This window comes from Equus quagga, chromosome 7 (genome assembly GCF_021613505.1).
Source record: "Equus quagga isolate Etosha38 chromosome 7, UCLA_HA_Equagga_1.0, whole genome shotgun sequence".
NCBI lineage: Eukaryota > Metazoa > Chordata > Mammalia > Perissodactyla > Equidae > Equus > Equus quagga.
In genome coordinates, this window is record NC_060273.1 from 81,004,683 (window position 1) to 81,022,658 (window position 17,976).

General features: G+C 45.6%; 1 protein-coding gene across 2 annotated transcripts in view; it reads left to right on the plus strand.

Annotated features, from left to right (window-relative positions):
• The window catches only part of SPOCK1 (SPARC (osteonectin), cwcv and kazal like domains proteoglycan 1), a 477,850-nt gene that overhangs the window by 318,917 nt on the left and 140,957 nt on the right, over positions 1 to 17,976 (plus strand). For both annotated transcript variants that reach the window (XM_046665421.1, XM_046665422.1), the window contains exon 4: positions 8,796 to 8,910. In XM_046665421.1, the coding sequence (XP_046521377.1) occupies positions 8,796 to 8,910 (115 nt within the window). The remainder of the gene's footprint in view (positions 1 to 8,795; positions 8,911 to 17,976) is intronic.

Here is a 17,976-nt window from a genome sequence, read left to right on the forward strand (position 1 = left end):
TTATAGGAATTTTAATTGCATTGAAGTGAGGCAGAGGTACAAAAGATGGGCTTTATGAGCTACAACACTCTTGTAAATATACCTTTTTCCTGAAAAAATTTTATTTTTATTGTACTTTTTATACCTTTTTATTCTCCAGTTTATAGAACTGGTTCTTATGTATTTTAAGTAATTCTTTCTCCTTTGTTCATGAATGTCTTAGAAATAATTTCTGTCAATTACAAGAAAATAGAATTCGGTTCCTTTACTACTACAACGTTTTAATCAATTTGGCCATTTTGATGGATGAGAAGGTTCAGACTTCTCTGTGGGTGGTGTCTTGTCCCTCTACTGAGAGTTAAGGCTGTCTCAGGTCCTATTGTTCATGCTGCTCTGTCCCGTCCATGTCAGCCAGGCGCTGTGAATCCCTATCAGTGATGTGGACCACATCCATGCTTCGCAAAACCCTTCACACAAGGAACCACGAGCGTCACTCATGTTGAGTATTGTTTCTTGAGTCACAGAGAATTAGATTCACTGGGCATCAGGATGGCCTTGAAAAGAAACTTTCACTCTTGTATTGATTGTAAAAGTAGTATAAGCTTATTCAGATATCTCACAATCTGACTTTGACTTCTGCTAGTGCAATGTTTTCTTCACAGTAAGACGTTCTTTCTGAGAATCTGGGTGACATGATTCTTTAGGGAGGTGGGCCTAGGGGTTCGGTATGCTGCTGCTTGACACGGTAGTTGTCACCTTTATCTCGGTCACAAACTGTTTTCATGAAAGGCCTAGTGGCTGCAAGCATCAGCTTTGGTGTGAGGTTTACTCACATTGATATCCAGACTTACCCACTGTGTGACCAAAGACAAGTTACTTAACATCTCTGTGTCAATTTCCTCATTGGTAAATTAATAATAAACTGATCTCTGTATCAGTTTCCTCACTGGTAAATTAGAATAATAGTACATTATTCTACAGGTTGATGGATGTCACTGTCTCCCTTGTCAGCCCCCTAATGAGATGATACGTTATGTAATCAAGTGCTCCCTCCTTCCCTTTCTTTCCACTAAGTTCTTCTCCGTCCTCTCCTCTTCCTTCCTCTCTCCCGATCCCACTTTTAAAGGGATATCAGTTTCTTGGTGAAAATGTGGAGTGAGTGTCCTTGTCTTCACCACTCCAGAGCAGCGGGGGAACAGGGCAAGGTGTGGGATGATGGCTTTGAGAAGGGGGATTGGCTGGCCAGGCTAATACCAGTCCGTGGCCTGTGATTTTTATGGAGTGGATTTCCACAGCTGCTCTAGTAGAGCCCCCAGGATGCGTTCTTTTCTGATGATCAGGACGTGTAAATTAGCCATGTTGGGCTTATCAGTGGTTGCTCATAATGTCTCGTTTTGCACGTGAGCAGGGGGCAGAGCTCTTCCCAGCCACTGCCATTAGTTCTAGCCAGGCACAGGGTGTCTTTAACTCTTGCATTTCAGAGGCAAATGCCAAAATGTCACAGGGCTGACCACTTGCTCTGGCCTCCCGGTGATGGTTGTCATTGTCTCCCTGCTGCAGACAAGATTGTCCAGGAAGCAAAAGGAGACTTCGCCTTTTGTGGGTGATGTTTCTAGACTATTCAGTGACAGGCAGCAGTGATGTTGGCCTGGGGACATTGGGAGTCTGAATTCATTCGCGGGTTATCACGGTGATAGCCCCAGGAGACAGAGGGCAATCGCGAGAAACTGAGGACCCTGGTGTGTGAATGGGTGGAGGCCAGGGCTGGTGCTACTCCTCAAGGGAAGCAGGACAGGATAGGGAAAGGAAATCTCCTTTGGAAGTAGGCAGGCCTGGTTTTGAGTACAGTTTTGCCATTTATTAGCTGTGTGGTGTCAAGAAGTTAGTTACTTTACCATTTCAAACCTGTTTTCTCATCTCTTTTGGTTTTTTGCTTTTTCACTTAATGTATCAAAGCATCCACCTATATCGGTACATACAGACCTGCTTCCTCCTTTATAACAGCTGGACAATATTTCATAAATGAATGTCTTGTAATTAAGGTAACCATTTCCCTATAGATGGTGTTATGGATTGAATGCTTGCATTGAAGCCTTAACCCTCACTGTGGCCCTATTTGGGGATGGGGCCTCTAAGGAAGTACTTAAGTTTAATTGAGGTCATAAGAGTAGGGCCCTGATCTGGAAGGAAGATGTGCTCACTTGCCAAGTGTACCCAGAAAAGGCCATGAGAGGACGTAATGAGAAGGTGGCCATCTACAAGCCAGGAAGAGAGCTCTCACCAGAAACTGTCCATGTTGGCACCCTGATCTCAGCCTTCCAGCCTCCAAAAGTGTGGAAAAATAAATTTCTGTTGTTCAAGCCCCACAGTCTGTGAAATTTTGTTATGGCAGCCTGATCACACTAATATAGGTGGACGATCAAGTTGCTTCTAATTTTCCCTTATTATAGACCATTAAGATGCACATTTTTGCCTAACACGTTCACTTGCTGGGTCATAGGATTCCTCCCACCCTTCTTTCTTTTTATTATTAAAGTGTTCATATATATTAAAAAGTTGAGGGAATAATATAAAACTCCCACACACCCATCTGCCTATGGTTAACAGTTGTTATCATTTAAGGGCATAGTTGAAAAATTGCCCTCCAAAAAAGGCTGTTAATAGTTTATGCCAGCCTCCTCAAAACACACACTAATACTGTAAAAGAGAGGGTGCTTTTAGTTTTAATACAGAAAGAAATGAATCCTTGGCTTGAAGGGGAAAGAAATAGTCTCTTCCCAGGAGGGATGTCTTTGGTCAGATGCATCTTTTTATCCTTTGCCCTTGTCTGTCCCATGTCCCCACCCGCTCCCATCCCCCAGTCCTCAGGCACACACGTTCAACTGTCTATATCACTCAACTGTCTGTTCTATTTAGATGCATGGCCAATAGGCCCCTTTGTTCGGCCTCAGAGAACTTGGCCAACCCCTTGATTTGAAAGCTGAGAATGGTGACGGAGGCCTTCCAAGCTGCCATTCTTCTTTGGTTCCAGCAAAATCCTATGGGCAGAATCTTCTATTTTGTATTCTATGAGGCTCTGTCATCAGCTAGTAAACAAGCCCCTCTAGAGAAGGGGAAGCAAGATGCATGCACGGGTTACTATGGGGACAGACAAGCTGTAATAAATGTTTGGAATCTTAGCTTGACGAGGTTTTAGCAGTTTGAAGTAATTTCTTTGTCAATCATCCATTAAGTCACTCCTAATGAATCACTGGGAGTGTCTGCTCTTCAGATGAACCTCGAATGGGCATGATTCAGGCAGAGAGCAATCGTAAAAGCAACAAGGAGACAACAAACAGTCATTAATTTGTCAACTTTTTGCAAATTGAGTGGCCTTTTGTCTGAGGAAGTTTCTGGGAGTCACTTGAGTAGACCACGAGTTCACACAGCTGGTTTAGACTAAGTCTTTGCTCATCCATCTCACCAGGTGGGCTTGTTGCCTCCCCAAATCCTGTGTGGCTTAATGTCCCCAGAGGGAGCATGGAAATTCCTCAGAGGAGGAAAGAGGGCTGTAAGAGTTGACCACTGGGACCTCCACCCCGATGTTGCCTCTCATTTGGAGGGTGAGAGTGTGTGCCATGTCTGTTCTTATCAAAGTACCACTTTCCACATGAAATGTACATGAAGGGCTCTCTCTTCCTACCCCTTCTCCACCAAATTCACCGTGGGAGGGTGACAGGCTACAAAGTTCTACCACATTTGTCATCACTGTGGAGCTTAAAAGCCATAGCCCCCAGAGTCCTCACTGTAATTTCAAGGCCCTTCATGATGATGCTGCCTCCTTCTCTAGTCTTATCTCATACCACCCCTGCTCAAGTCTGCTGCCAGCCCGATGAAACACTTCAGTTCCCCAAACTTGCCTTGATTGCTCTTAACCCTGGAAAGAGAGCTTCTTTTAACCCGGAATGTTCTTCCTCATTGTATTACCTGGTTTCAACCCGCTTTTCCATAGATGTCAGTCTCTCTAGGAAGTTTCATCTGTTCTTCTGAAAGGCTGGATGAGGTGCCTTCCCTGTCTCCCATAACGTACAGAACTCACTCTCCTATTGTCTGTCATCTCTGTTGAGCTGTGAGTTCTTGGAGGGCAGGAGGTGCTGGCCTTCAGTATATAAAAAGGGGCCTACATGGAGTGGATGCTCTGCAAATATTAATGGAATAAACACAAGCATTGTCACTCTGCCAGGTGACTCTCAGGGACCCTTTGGCCAATCCACAAAATGTAACATCCTCTCATCTCAGCAGCTCTGAGGTGGTACCCAGCTCTGCTGTTATAGGTCGTATACCCTCTGCCTGTAGGGTGTGCCCAAGGGCAGTGAAAAGGCTTGATCCAGGATTTTAAAATCAATGTAGCTAATGAAAAATAACTTGAACTGAAAAACAAGTTCAGAAACAATTAAGATAATTAAAATATCACTACCTTAATTGATACCAAGCAATGAGCGTAAAAAATAAAATTAATTAAAAAAAAAAAACTTACCTGGAGCCTGTAATTAACTGGCTTTTGAATTCAATGTTTTTTAGCTCAACAAATCTCTCTTTAATTTATTCTTGTTTTTTCTTTGAAAACATTTTTTGCAAAAATTATTTTAAAAATTAATTGGACATGTGTCATGTGCCAGTTGACATTTGACTGGGTTTTGCATATGGGCAGGGAGGATGAAGTAAACCTTCCGTGGGTATCTGCCCCGTGCTGGGCACCGTATCCTAAGTCCATGTCAGTCCTGCAGGTCTGTGATAGAAGAGCTATAGGGGACACAGGGCTTTGGCATCTTGTGGGGTCGCTGCATCCTACCATCAAGCGTGCGCTGGGAGAGAGAGAAACCCGGAACACAGTCTCCAGAAATCATTAGCACCTCGACAAGGAAGCTTCCAACTCTGGTCAGGGTTATCACTGACACTCAGCTTGCTCTCCCTCCCTCCTCACCTGCACAATTTCCACACATCTTATTAAAGCGCCTCTCAAATGCCGCTTATTATTCTGATCTCTTATCATTCCCTTTGGAAAGTGGAGCCACACAGCGCTATCCACTACGGGCGCCTTTCAGGATGTCACCGTGAGCCACCGTGAGGCTGCTAGGAAAAGCATATTTGGGAGGCGGCATTTGAAAGGAAATGGCAGGCTCCTTTCACCATCCTCTTCCCCTTTCAATCCCAAAGCTCCTGTTTTTCGAAAACAAAATGCGTCCTGGTGATTAAATAAACGCTGACAGCTTGATTTGTTACTGTTTTGTTGCTCTGTGAAGTTCGTTTACTCTAAATAATTCGCATACATGTGTGAAATATTTAGACCCTGGTAATTAATTTTTAGCAGACTTGATTTCTATATGCAAATTGTTAAGTATGTGTATGGAGTTAAATAACTGATTTTTATTTATTAGTATTTTCGGTTGGAGCTTTTTTTTTTTTTAGGAACGTTAGCCTCCAGAATCGGAGGAGGGATGATTCTACTAGCCTGATGGTGGGGTGACAGACAAGGTGACAGACAGTGAGGTTGCAGATCAGTTGACCCAGTTGTGGGGTTGCTGCATTCAGAGGGAGTAGGCAGAGGGCACAGTTGTCCATGGCTCCAGGAGCACTGGGGCTGTGTGTGTGGAACATTGGGGCAGTCCTGTGTGGCCCAGCCTCGGTGGCACAGACCCCCTGACTGCCCCTTACTCCTTACGTCTGCCCTGAAGGCCTCTCAAGAGCATGGTGCGTCTGGCTCTACACTTGGTATGAGGCGGGCCCCACAGTCAACATCATCACAATCATCGGAGATGATTCACATGCCGCTGGCATACAGGGGTGAGGAGTTCGGGTTCTGGCTCAACCCTCCAGGTGTCAAATAGTGACTTCTCTTTAAGACCTTTATTTGTAAAATAGGTGCATTAACAGCAGCTACTTCCTTGGTGGTTGCGAGAATTAAATATGGTAATCCAATTAGAGGGCTTAGTTCACTGCTGGCATGTCAAAAGCTCTGGGTGTTAGCTATTGTTCTTGTTATTAGGAGGGCTTATTGTTCACTCTGGGAACAAAATACAAAAATTAACAAACACCTAGGAGGTGCTTAACATGTACCAGGTCTGTCTAAGCCCTTTACAAATACGAATTCATTTAATCCTCATGATGACCCAAAGCAATAGTAGGTACTGTTATTACCCCTATTTTACAGAAGAGGCAACTGACGTACAGAAAGGTTAGTAAGCAGTGGAGCCGGCATTCAAAGGCAGAAACACTGAGCCTGGAGTCTGTGTTCTTCCCTACTGTGCGTGGCTGACCTACTGCCTTGAGATCACGTTGTCCCTTGAGGCCGTCTGGGTCACAGAGTGGACATTGCATGTTTATGAAATGGCTTCAGAAGCAAAAAAAAGCTTGAATTTATCCATAAAGCTTATCATGTGGTACTGCAGACTTTGACACCCTAGCCAGGCTGTTGTCTGCATCTGGGAGATCCATGCCAGTGAAAATCTCAAGGGTTCTCTGGCACTTGGCAGAGGAACACCTCAGCAGTTACCTGTGGCCAAGGCTGCCAGTGGTCTGGTCCCCAACTTTCTTGTGATCCACGTGTCTTACTTCATCCTGTGGTGGCTGGAAGTGTGAGACGGGGCAGCAAAGGACCAGCATGGTCATCATTGGTAATCTGGTATTCATTCTTTTTTTTTTTTTCCCCAACGATTGGCACCTGGGCTAACAACTGTTGCCAACCTTTTTTTATTTTTTTTTCTGCTTTATCTCCCCAAACCCCCCCTGTACACGGCTGTATATCTTAGCTGCATGTCCTTCTAGTTGTGAGATGTGGGACGCCGCCTCAATGTGGCCTGACGAGCAGTGCCATGTCCGCGCCCAGGATCCGAACCCTGGGCCACTGCAGCAGAGCACGCGAACTTAACCACTCGGCCATGGAGCCGGCCCCTGGTATTCATTCTTAATTGTTGGCTCAATTTTGGATAAATCTTGGAAGGCAAATTAGAATTGGCTAGACTGCCTCTCCAGGCTTGCAGGTGGGAGACAGTGTACAGGGAGAAGGACACTGCCCTGACACGCACCAGCCTCCTGGCTTCTCACGTGGATGTCCCCAAGACAAAGAGAGATCCAGCGGGGACCATGAAGTTCCTGCTGCAAGTTTCTGGAAGGCCTAGCCTCAGAGGACACTGAGGGCAGACACAGGCCCCCTGCTGCTCGCCTTTCAGAGGCAGTCCTCAGCGTAAGAGCTCAGAATGAACCCCCTATCGCTGGGGCTCGAATCAGCCTTTCTCTCACCTTGCAGCCCCTTCCCCTCTGCTAAATTGCAGGCAGCTTGCACATCCCTTGGGGAGTAGGCTCTGCCAGGTGACTCCCCTGGGACCAGGACCTGGGTCTTGTTACTGACCTGATTGGCCTAAGAATGCAACCTGGTTTCTGTTTATAACAGCTGGCTGCAGCTGCTGCAGTGAAGGGAGCCACCCTGAGCTGTCCAAGCCACAGAAATGCCTGTGGATGTCGTGTGTTCAGGTCACTTGAGAAATTCCCAGCAACTATCTGAAGAAAATGGTGTTGAGATTCTGTGCCTGGGCGGCTGAGAGGAATGATGACTTCCTCTAAGTGCAGGGGAATCGTGATGGCTGAGGGGCCCAGTGGTTAAGGGGACGATGGCATTTCATATAGCAGTTTTGCGGTCCCTGCTTGGGATGCCGGTTTGTTTAACCAAATGTTTGCATGGGGAGGACATGGCGAAACGTCACCTCCTCTGGCTGTGGAGAGCAGTTATGAAAGATTTATCGCCTAATAGGCGTTAGGCCCCGGAGCTGGGAGATGGCACAATTGCTTTTTGTTTTGCAGAGAATTAATTCCCTGCGGCCTCTTCTCTGCCAGGATGAGCGTGTGCACCTCAGCATGCAGAGTGCTGATTAGCCGAGGGCCTGCTGCTCAGCCTGTTCCAGGAATGTTGCAGTCGATGAACGGCTGTCTTTGGAGGCCCTTTCTGCAGTGACTCAGTGGAATCGGCTTTCCCCCTTCATTATTCCCACCCCTCAAGCACACTTATTAGATTAAATATCTACCTTGGCGTGTGCTGGCCTCCCTGTCTAGATCGCCTTTTCTGCCTTTGCTTTTCAGAATCCTGCCCATCCTTCAAGATCCAGCGCACATATTGATGCTTCATTAATCCTTGCCCCAGAAATTGATCTCTATTTTTCTCTCGAGCTCTGCTATCATTTTATATGCCCATCGTGGCTTTTATCTAATTCTCCCTTGCATAATAAATATTTATATATAGGCTTTTTTTTCCTTCCCTATTATATTGTAGTTTTATGTGGCACAAAACTATCTTGCACATCTTGAAATTCTTTACAAAACTTAGAATAGGCTTATTTATGCACACAGCCTATGTTCATTGAACTGAAGCAAAAATAACTCTCCCCTAAAGGACTTTTTACATCATAGAAAATAAGTAAAATTAGGCATGGATGAAGTCATAAAAAACAATAACAGACAAATAAGCAAAGAGAGAAGGTAGCTCTTGGTCCTTGGAGCATATAAGATTCTAAAGGATTTTTAAAAGTAATTCCTGTCAAAGATGAAGATGCTGAAACTCCCCAAAGCCCAAAGGAGTCACTATTCCTGATGTCGAAGAAGAACGTGTGCAACAGACACAGAATTCCCCTGGTTTGGGTTTTCATTCCCATCCCCACCAGCCTAAGAAAACAGCGAAGAGTGCACACGCACACTCTGTTTATTTCCCACTTGTTTATTTGAGTCAAAATAGAAATCAAATTTCCCTGGAGATCCTAACTCTCTTCTTCTTGTTCTTTTTGCCTCAGCCCTGGACCCATCCAAAGACCCCTGCTTGAAGGTGAAGTGCAGCCCTCACAAAGTGTGCGTGACCCAGGACTACCAGACAGCCCTGTGCATCAGCCGCAAGCACCTGCTCCCCAGGTAAGGCAGGAGGCTGGGAGGTGCTCTCCAGATGGCGGATCTGGAGGTACTGGATCTCTGACTGGGGGGCGGGGGAGAGGGAGAGCAGGTGTTTGTGTCGCCATTTTATATGGTATTTGGTGCCTGCGCTGTTGGTGTGGTATGAATCTCAGTTCTCAAACGCAGATTTGCAAAGAATATCAATATATTTATTTCCTTTACATTGACTTCATTTGACTCTGAGTCCTTGTCTGAACAGATCAGCAGAAAACCCCTCTTGGTCATTATGAGGCCGTTCCTCCTCCCGGGATGACCCCAGGGGCCAGGGAGCTTATAGCTAAGAAAACAGAGGCTGAACCTCTACTCTGCTGGTTGCCACTGACATCCTCACCATGATAATCCTTTGAGATCCCTTGAGGTTCAGGAGCTGTCTGCTTCCATGGCTGTATAGGAAATGAGCATCTTTGCCCGGCTGGGTGCCTGGTTTGGGGTCCTGCCTCCTCAGGGCCACGGCACCACCCTTCCTTCGGAGAACGTGTCTTGCTGTTTGCTCAGAGGGCGGCATCTGTTATCCCCTCCTCCCCAGCCCAGGGATTGTCTCCCCGTCTTCTTCAGGGTCCGTAAAGCCTTTGACTCTTACCCCTCCCCCGACTCCCAGCATTATCCATCCAGAGGGCTTGGGCTTTTACAAATGACAGAATGAGCCTTTGGATTCAGACTACTTCTGCCTTCAGTCCTGCAGAAAGACTCGAAGCAAGAAGGCAGATACATATACACAAAACAGTCTTTCTTCAGGAATGGGGTTGGATGGCCTGGGGTGAGAGGATGGTGATTTCGGTGTCTATTTCCCATCATGTCCCTGTACTGTCTGTATGGAGAGGTGTAGCAATGGGGCACTGGGGTTATGCACACTCGGTTCTGGATTGGGCAACTTGCTCTGCCATTCACCTGCACTGCACCGTGAACTTAAGAAAGAAAGCAGCCTCTCTAAAACTTGATTCCCACTGAAATCTGCCACCCTATGACTTTTGCTGATTACTTCCAGTTTGACCCTGGAACCATACAGAATGTGTCCTGTCCCACCTGATTCCTGGTCAGCCAGAAATCCCCAAAGTTGCATGCTTCTGAGAAAAAAGTTGTGTCCCACTCTAAGCAGTGCTGGTCTTTTTGGCTGCTCCTCTTGGGACATATCTTAATATCCATCAGTCCCCTAAATAGTTTCTTATGGACGTGCCTGGGGAGCTCCACCCTCTGAAATCATGGTCCAGCAGAGGGACAGCACTCCTGCATGGTGTGACAGCATGGAGCAGAGCCCTTACCCCCACGGCCTCTACGAACCTGGCCCCTGCAGCCACAGACCCGGCCTCTGTGGTCCCCTAAAGATAGTCAGGCTTTGTGTCTGTAAGATTGAGATGCAAGGTGTTGTAATGAGCTTTGCTTTTCCCCCAGACTGGAGTGTTCTCCAGAAGTAAAGATAGATCTCGTCCCTGGAGCCCCGGTGTGTGTCGGGCCTTGTGCTCGGCACCCACATCCTTGAATTCTTCCAGCCATTTTGTCAAGTTGGCATTTATTTTTGTCTCCACTCTGCAAATGAGAGAACTGAGTCAGAGAGAGACAGTTGTCATTTGCTTGTATATCTAGTAAGCGGCAGCCGTGATTCAACCCCCGGCTGTCCAGCTCCCCAGCTTCTGTTGTTCTTCATGACCATGTGTTGGCCTCTTTGTGTGACCTGTCCTTGTCTATCCACTCGTTCATTGTCATTTAACAAAAAAGGTGATGAGGGCCTACTCTGTGCCAGGTTTGGCTTAGACACTGAGGCTACAGAAATAAACAAGAGACCCTATTCCTACCCTCACGGAAAATCAAGTTCACTTGGGAGTGGGATGAAAAAAATAATTTTTTTTGGCTATTCAAAATTCCTTTTAAGGCAACACATACTCTGAGAAAACTGTCCTAGATTCTTGTGCCACACATGGGAAGATGTGGCCTCTTTTGCTCCACATACCCAGATACCCTTTGGGATAGTGCCCAAGGTTGTCCAGCCAGCCATCTGGTTTTGTGTGTGTCTGTGTGTAACATGGAGAGTCCATTGCATGTTTCCTCCTAGAATACAACTCTTTCTGGAAGTGACAGACAAGACATTTTTAGTTTTAAGCTCAAATCTGTTTGAGACAGAGGCAGCAACCTCATTGGTATTCAGGCATATCCAGGTGTAAATGGTGTTTTCCGGGCATGCCATGTTTCCATGTTGGAAGCACCAACACTTCTTTTGCTTGGGTTGAAAGTGTAATCTTCATCTTCCACATCTCTTAGTGGTCATAAAATTACCGTGGCTGAACGCATGGGTTTGGGAATGAGACCAGTCTGGGCTCCCTTCCCAGGCTGGCTACTTCCTAGCTATGTGACCTTGGCAGGGTATTTTATCTTTCTATATCTGTGCTTCCTCATCTGTAAAATGGGTTTAAGGGAAGTGCTTGCCATTCCTTTTTCCCATTTGCTAGAATACAACCTCTAGTAGTTCTTGCAGAGAGGGCTTATGGGAAGTAACTTTTACTAATCCTTGCATAGGGTATTCTGTGTGTGTGTTTGAAGGAGAGTTCAGTAAGATGATGGTATATAGAGTACATAGTCTAGTGTCACATAAGGACAGCTAGTCTTCCAATTACTAAAACAATTATGTAATAGTTATTATTATTGTCTGATTCATTCTGGAAGGTCAGCCCGAAATCCCCAAAGTTGTATGCTTCTGAGAAAAAAGTAGCTCAGTCCAGTGTGTGGCCCCCTTCCCAGTCTGACTGTGCCTGCCTTTGCAATTCCTGCCCGAGGAAGCCTGGGAGGTTTAGTGTGAGGACTACAGTGTCATTCTGCTGCCCTGTTTGTGATTCACAGCAGGTAAGGACTAAGAAGATGACTGCATTTCTGATGATAGGGACCATTCGTTCATTGGAAAAACAGCCCCAAGAGGAGGCTTTGACTGAGGCGGCATGCCCCCTCCCTTATGAGGATTTGGGAGGTGCCCTGACCAGGGAGGCTCCTTGTTGGTGTTTGCTGTGGTTGTGGTCCAGCCTCGCTCCTCTCCCTCTCGGAGGCTGAGTTACTCAGCCCACTGTAGCAGCCGAGAGCATACCTCTTCTTAGGGTCTGGGATACTTTCCCAGATGAAACATCTGTCCTTCCACATTGTACTTCAGAGGTCCCCTCTGACCACGGCGACCATGTTGACAACTCTCTTTATTCATCAATCAGGGAAATAATCTTTCTCTGTCTGAAACATCTGTAGGCAATCCCATCAGCCAGTCTGGCCCCTGCAGCAGCTCAAGAGGCAAATCCCGCCTGCCAGACCATCAGGAGTGCACACTCATGGAGGGACAGCCAGGCCAGCCTTGGGCTGATTGTGAGGCTGCAGACTTAGGCTGGCTTTGCAAGCAGATGGAGATAGAAGGACAGCAAGCACATCAGCGAGAGAATTTCATTAGCTTTCTTTGCCCCCGGAGATTGAGTGAGTGGAAAAGCTGTTTGACACACACATCTGTGACTGCAGTGTCAGGGCGAACGGGCAAGCAATTTCAGTGGGGGGCCAAGTGGGGCTTCCAGCCTTCCCTCTACTGGAACTCTTCCCCTTGATTGGGGTGGTATTTGAGTTTGTGTTTGGTTTCATCTAGAGGCTTCAGCTAAACTCACATTCTCTTTGGAGAATTCTCTTTGGAAATTCTTTGTTTCGTCTCTTCCTGCTGTAAAGCACTATTGAGTAGGCTTGGGAGAGGGCAGATTCTTGGTAGTGTGGTCACCTTTCCGGTTCTCCAAAGGGGCCGTTGATGTGCTAAAGAGCAGGGTGAAGGCAGCCTGGAGGCAGGAAGCCTGCTCTTAAATGACTTTTCAAAAATATTCAAATTTATTTTTGATATAGCAATAGATGATTCTTATTACAGAAAACACTGAAAATATTAAAAAGGAAAAAAAGATAGGAAATAGGCAGGGGTCACATAATCTAAAAACAGTAATTAAAACATTCCAGCATATTTCCTTCCATTCTTTCTTCTAGTAGTAGGCTTTGTCCATTGGTTTGTTTTTGTCAAAATTTGATTATCAAGTGGTGCCTATCCTGTGTATGAAAATCTGTATTAGGCTGCCTTGCATTAATATTTATAAATGAGTATTTTTATGACACTAAAACTCTTTACAGATATAATTTTAATGATTGTATAATGTACTATACCAAAAAATTAACTTGAAATGGATCATTGACTTAAATATAAGAGCTAAGATTGCAAAACTTTTAGAAGAAAACAAGAGTAGTAGCCTTGGGTTTGACAAAGATTTCTTAAATAGGACAAAAAAACATGAACTATAAATGCCAAAAAAAAAAAGAAAAAATTGGATTTCATCAAAATTAAAAACTTTGATTTTCAAAAGACATTGGTAGAGTAATAAAAAGACAAGCCACACTGAGAGAAAATATTTGCAAAATGTGTTGGACAAAAGATTTGTGTCTAGAATATATAATGAAAGCATATGTCTATGCAAAGACTCACTCATGAATGTTCATAGAAGCTTGATTTGTAATAGCCAAAAGCCGGAACCAACCCAAATGCCTATCAACAGGTGAATGGATAGACAAATTGTGGTATATCTGCCACAATGGAATACTACTCAGCAATGAAAAGGAAGAGGCGCTAATACATGCAACAGTATGGATGACTCTCACAGTAATTATGCTGAGTGAAAGAAGACAAACCAAAACAACAAAAAAGAGTACATACCATACGGTTTCCATTAACATGAAATTCTACAGAATGCAAGCTAACGTATGATGATGGAAAGCAGATCATTGGTTGTCTGGGGGAGCAGGTCGATGGGGTACCTGAGCATTCTTTAAGGCTTGATGATGCAAAATGGATCCTTAGGGAAACAGTTAAGTCAAACTCTGGTCTTAGATGCCAGAGATCCCACTGGCAAATGAATTTGTTTGGAGAAGAGTTTTTATTGCAACAATGTGTTATTCTTGCTGACAGCTTTTAAAATATTCTCTTAGGCTTTCTTAAAGAAAATACCCTCTTGGAGACAGAGGGATGGACAGAAAGTCATTCAACCTGCAGAGGGCTCTGCTCTCAGAGATGCTCTGCCAGTGGGATGGCTAGTTCTGATTTATTGTTCTGGGCAGGCAAGAGGTGGGGGAGTTTCTCCCTACAGAGCGCTGAACATTGATTTTTACCTCTCTGTTGCCATTGATTTTCATTTGGAGAATGGAAAATTGAAGCATTTGTTTTAATCCTTCCAGACAAGCCACATTTTCAAATTCTGCGAGTGTATGGTGAATGGGAGGAAAGGATGTCAGGATGGGACTTACAATATCTGAGTATCCCCTTGGAAGCCTTCTGGGAGCTGTGGGAACTAATCTGTTTTTAAATAAGGAGCTGACAGCTGATCTTCCAATAGGCCAGGCCTCTCTAACGTAATGGCCTTTATCTCTGCTTCCTAATTATCTGGAATAACAACGAATTCTCCACACCAGCCAAGAATTCAGATCCAGTCTAGGCTTGTGGTGCACTAGACCGATCTGAGAGCTTTCTGTCTTTTATGTGAACTTGAAAAAAAACAATCAAAGTGTTTGAGGTCAGAGAGAAGTACGTCACAGAATGTGCCTCAAATACCAAACTCTCAGAGGATTTTTGAAAGGATGACGGTTATTTCATCTCAGTTTTGTTTTACAACAAAGCACTGCCTCCTGCCACAGGGCTTTGGGTGGGTTGATTATACATACACATATCTGTCTTGGTTTGGAAGACACGTGGCCACGTGGAAGGTGGGTAATTCCTAGGTGCCTAGATGGCTTTCTGGTGCTTCACAACTCCAGGCATTGCCAGTTACCAAAGTGTGATCATACTCATGTCCCTTACCACGATTTTATATTTATGTAGCTCACACCCTTTCTCCAAGGGGCTCATGCATTGCCTTGGGTTCTGCTTGAACCTCAAGGGATCTTCATTTGCCCTGTTGTGGGTTTATGCAGGGTGCTAATGAGGGCTTGGTGCTCTTTCTAGGCTGTCTGTGGAATGAATGCAGCTGAGTTTTGGGTTTGAGCCCACTTCTGACTCAGTCACCTTTATAAACAAAGAAATCATCACTGTGGTCTATTGTTTGGCAAATACACCTCATTTGGCTCTGAGGACAACAAAAGGAGAGTGGTGGGTTCAAGAGATGCCACTTACTGACCGCTTACCACGTTAGGCACACTTTGCAGAGGGAATCCTGCTGACTTCTCACGGCGGGCTGCTAGGTCTGTATTGCGATCCTCATTTTACAGATGGGACCCTTGCGGTTCCTTAAGTTACTTCTTTGATTGCACAGGGCCAGGAAGGGGCAGATTTGGAATCAGAATGGAGGACTGCCACACAGCCTCCTCGGCTCTGGAGTCTGGGTGTGAGCTGTCGCCAGCTGGTTTGCTTTTCCTGCAGTGCTGAAGCCCACGAGCCAGTCAGCCAGTCTGCTCCTGGTCCTAGAGGCGCGGCTGCACCTGGGCCCTTCTCTCCTACCTCTTGCTCCTTCCAGAGCAACTAGGGTGGAGTTGGGAGGCTGAGTATTAAACCTATTTCCTCCTTTCTGTGCCAAGAGCAATAATTCTGGGTTTATTTTTCCCCTTTGTGGGTTTTTTCAAAAGCAATCGTTCAAACCCCGTATCTCTTAAGCATGGAGATATTTAATTACTTTAAACCGCAGCCATTTTTTTTTTTTTTTAAACAACAGAAGTCCTGGATGCTTCTGCCCATAAGGACCCAGCTGGCTTCACTGAGGAAGTCTTCATAACTCGGGCAAGCCAGCTACTTTCTCTGTTCCTTTGTTGTCCTCGCCGAAACTGAGGCCATTGATTAGATGATCTTGATGACAAGAGCAGCAGAGAGTAAAAAGCAGTTCATAATGGAGATGTGAATACTTGTGTGGAATTCTTAGTCTCTTAGAACAGAGCGGACCGGATGAGAGGTGGATCTTACTTGTAAGGCAAAGTCACGAGGCAAGTTTTATAAACACATTAAAAAAAATATCAAAATCATCACTGCCAGTAAATTTACCAGACCCTTATATTGCCCTGGCTTGTTTTCCTTTTTTTTTTTTTTAAAACCATTCTGCCAATGCAAAGGAGTGTTGTGTCTGAAGATGGGGGTGGGTAAGGGCAGGGTTAGCCAGCGAGATCTCTCAGTGAGTCTAATGTCCTTCTGCCTGGCTGGGCGGTTTCTGGGTGTGGCTGCCAAGGACCAGAGCCCTCTCCAGCACCTTCCACCAGTTTGTCATCTCTCCCTCCCAGGCTGCACTGCTGCAGAAGCCCCTCATTCCAGAGGTGGCAGTTCATATTTCCAATTGACCCCAACACACTGGATTTGTGTCCTTTTTTTGAGCCGTGTTCCATCTGTAGAAGATTGAAAATGTTTTATGGTGGAATTCTCAGAATGTGCATGTGCCCGGATGCAAAGTTGCTGGAGAGCTGGAAAGGCAGGTAGATGTCTGGAGCTGGGATGGCCACAGGGCCGGGGCCTGAGTTAACCCGCCCTCTCGTTTCTTCCCTCTGCCTCTGTTAGGGAGCGTTAACTGCCCCACCCTGCTCTGTGCTTCTGCCCCGGACGACGGGGATGCAGCTGCTGTTTGTTGGAGTCCTTGCATAGTAAGGCATGTACAGAGTGGGATATTTCATGCATCACGTGTAAGTGGATTAGAAAGAGGAGGTTGAGGTGGGTGTGCCGGTTTTGAAGAGGTAATCACTAGGTGTGATTTCACCAGGGCTCAGGGCTCACTGGGTAGCCCACAGGTGTAAATAATTGTATTAGCACATCCATCCCTAAACATTAAGAAACAGCTGAGCTCAAGGCCCCCTGCAACTCACGGAAGATGTTAAGTTGATCGCACATTCTGGGGGGCACTGCGATAGTATCCCGAGACAGCAGTGTCCACGTGGAGCAAGGTCTGTGTGGCCCCTCGCAGAACGCATGACCATCTTTTACAAAAGTTATCAGATTGAATTTTCCCACTTTCACGTACTTCTGTTGTAATTTTCTTAAGCCTCTTTTCTTCTCCTTTGTTGTTAATAAATCTACTGTGGCCTGCTTGCTGCTCTGCTGAAACTCATCAAGATCCCAACTTACAGGTTTTCAGTTTAGAAATTTTATACCAGATTAATTCAACCAATGAACTGTGAAAGACATTCTTTATGGATGTCAGCCACCATAGTAGGGCCCATCTGGGGCACTGACCATGTGGGTTCTGGGGCCAGAAAATGGACTCTGGATGATTTAGATGGTCATCCAAGGCTATCTTTAGAAGGACTTTTGTTTTAAATGAATGTTCTCAAGCTAATATCCTCCCTTCAATGTTCCTCATGGAGAGGGTGGGCAGAGGGCAAAGCCCTCCATGCACAGAGGGACAGGAGAGATGAAAGTTAATTAGTTTGGAGACCTTGGTACCTTTCCAAGGCGTTCTCTTAAATGATGTTTTCATGGGCACACACTGAACGGATGTGGCTTTATTACTGAGTAGTGAAAGGCGCCTCTTCTAGCCTGACTTGTCTAGGACCCTGCTACAGCTGGAGGTGCTGGTGTGTCCTGCTTTCTACTGAACTGCAGGTCCAGCTTCCCATTTACCTGATGGGATGGATGAGGCCCTGGCCCAATCCTCCTATGGCTGGGAGGAATTCCCCAGTGGAGGGCGAAGTGGCAGGGCTCCTCTCTGGCCTGGAAGTAGAGTCCTCCCTTGGCAGATGGCAGGGGAGGCTATCTGTGAACATGGTGATGGCAGCCAGGGCTTTAGGGCTTGAGTCCCTCCTGTCATAACTTTAGTAGGACTAGCTCGCAGAAAATGGCTCACAAACACCAGTGATGGTGGGTTAGGGGCCATGAATTCAGACTCCACTAAGTTGGAATCTGTGATAATTTCTTTATTCAACAAGTATCTATTAGTGTCTTTCATTTCCCGGACACTGCTGTATGTTTGGGATTCTGTGATGAATGGACGTAGTCTACTTGTAGAGATGAAGGTCTATTAGAAAAGACAGATTAAAAAAATTAAGCATCTATAAATTGTGATAAGGATTAAGTAGGATAAG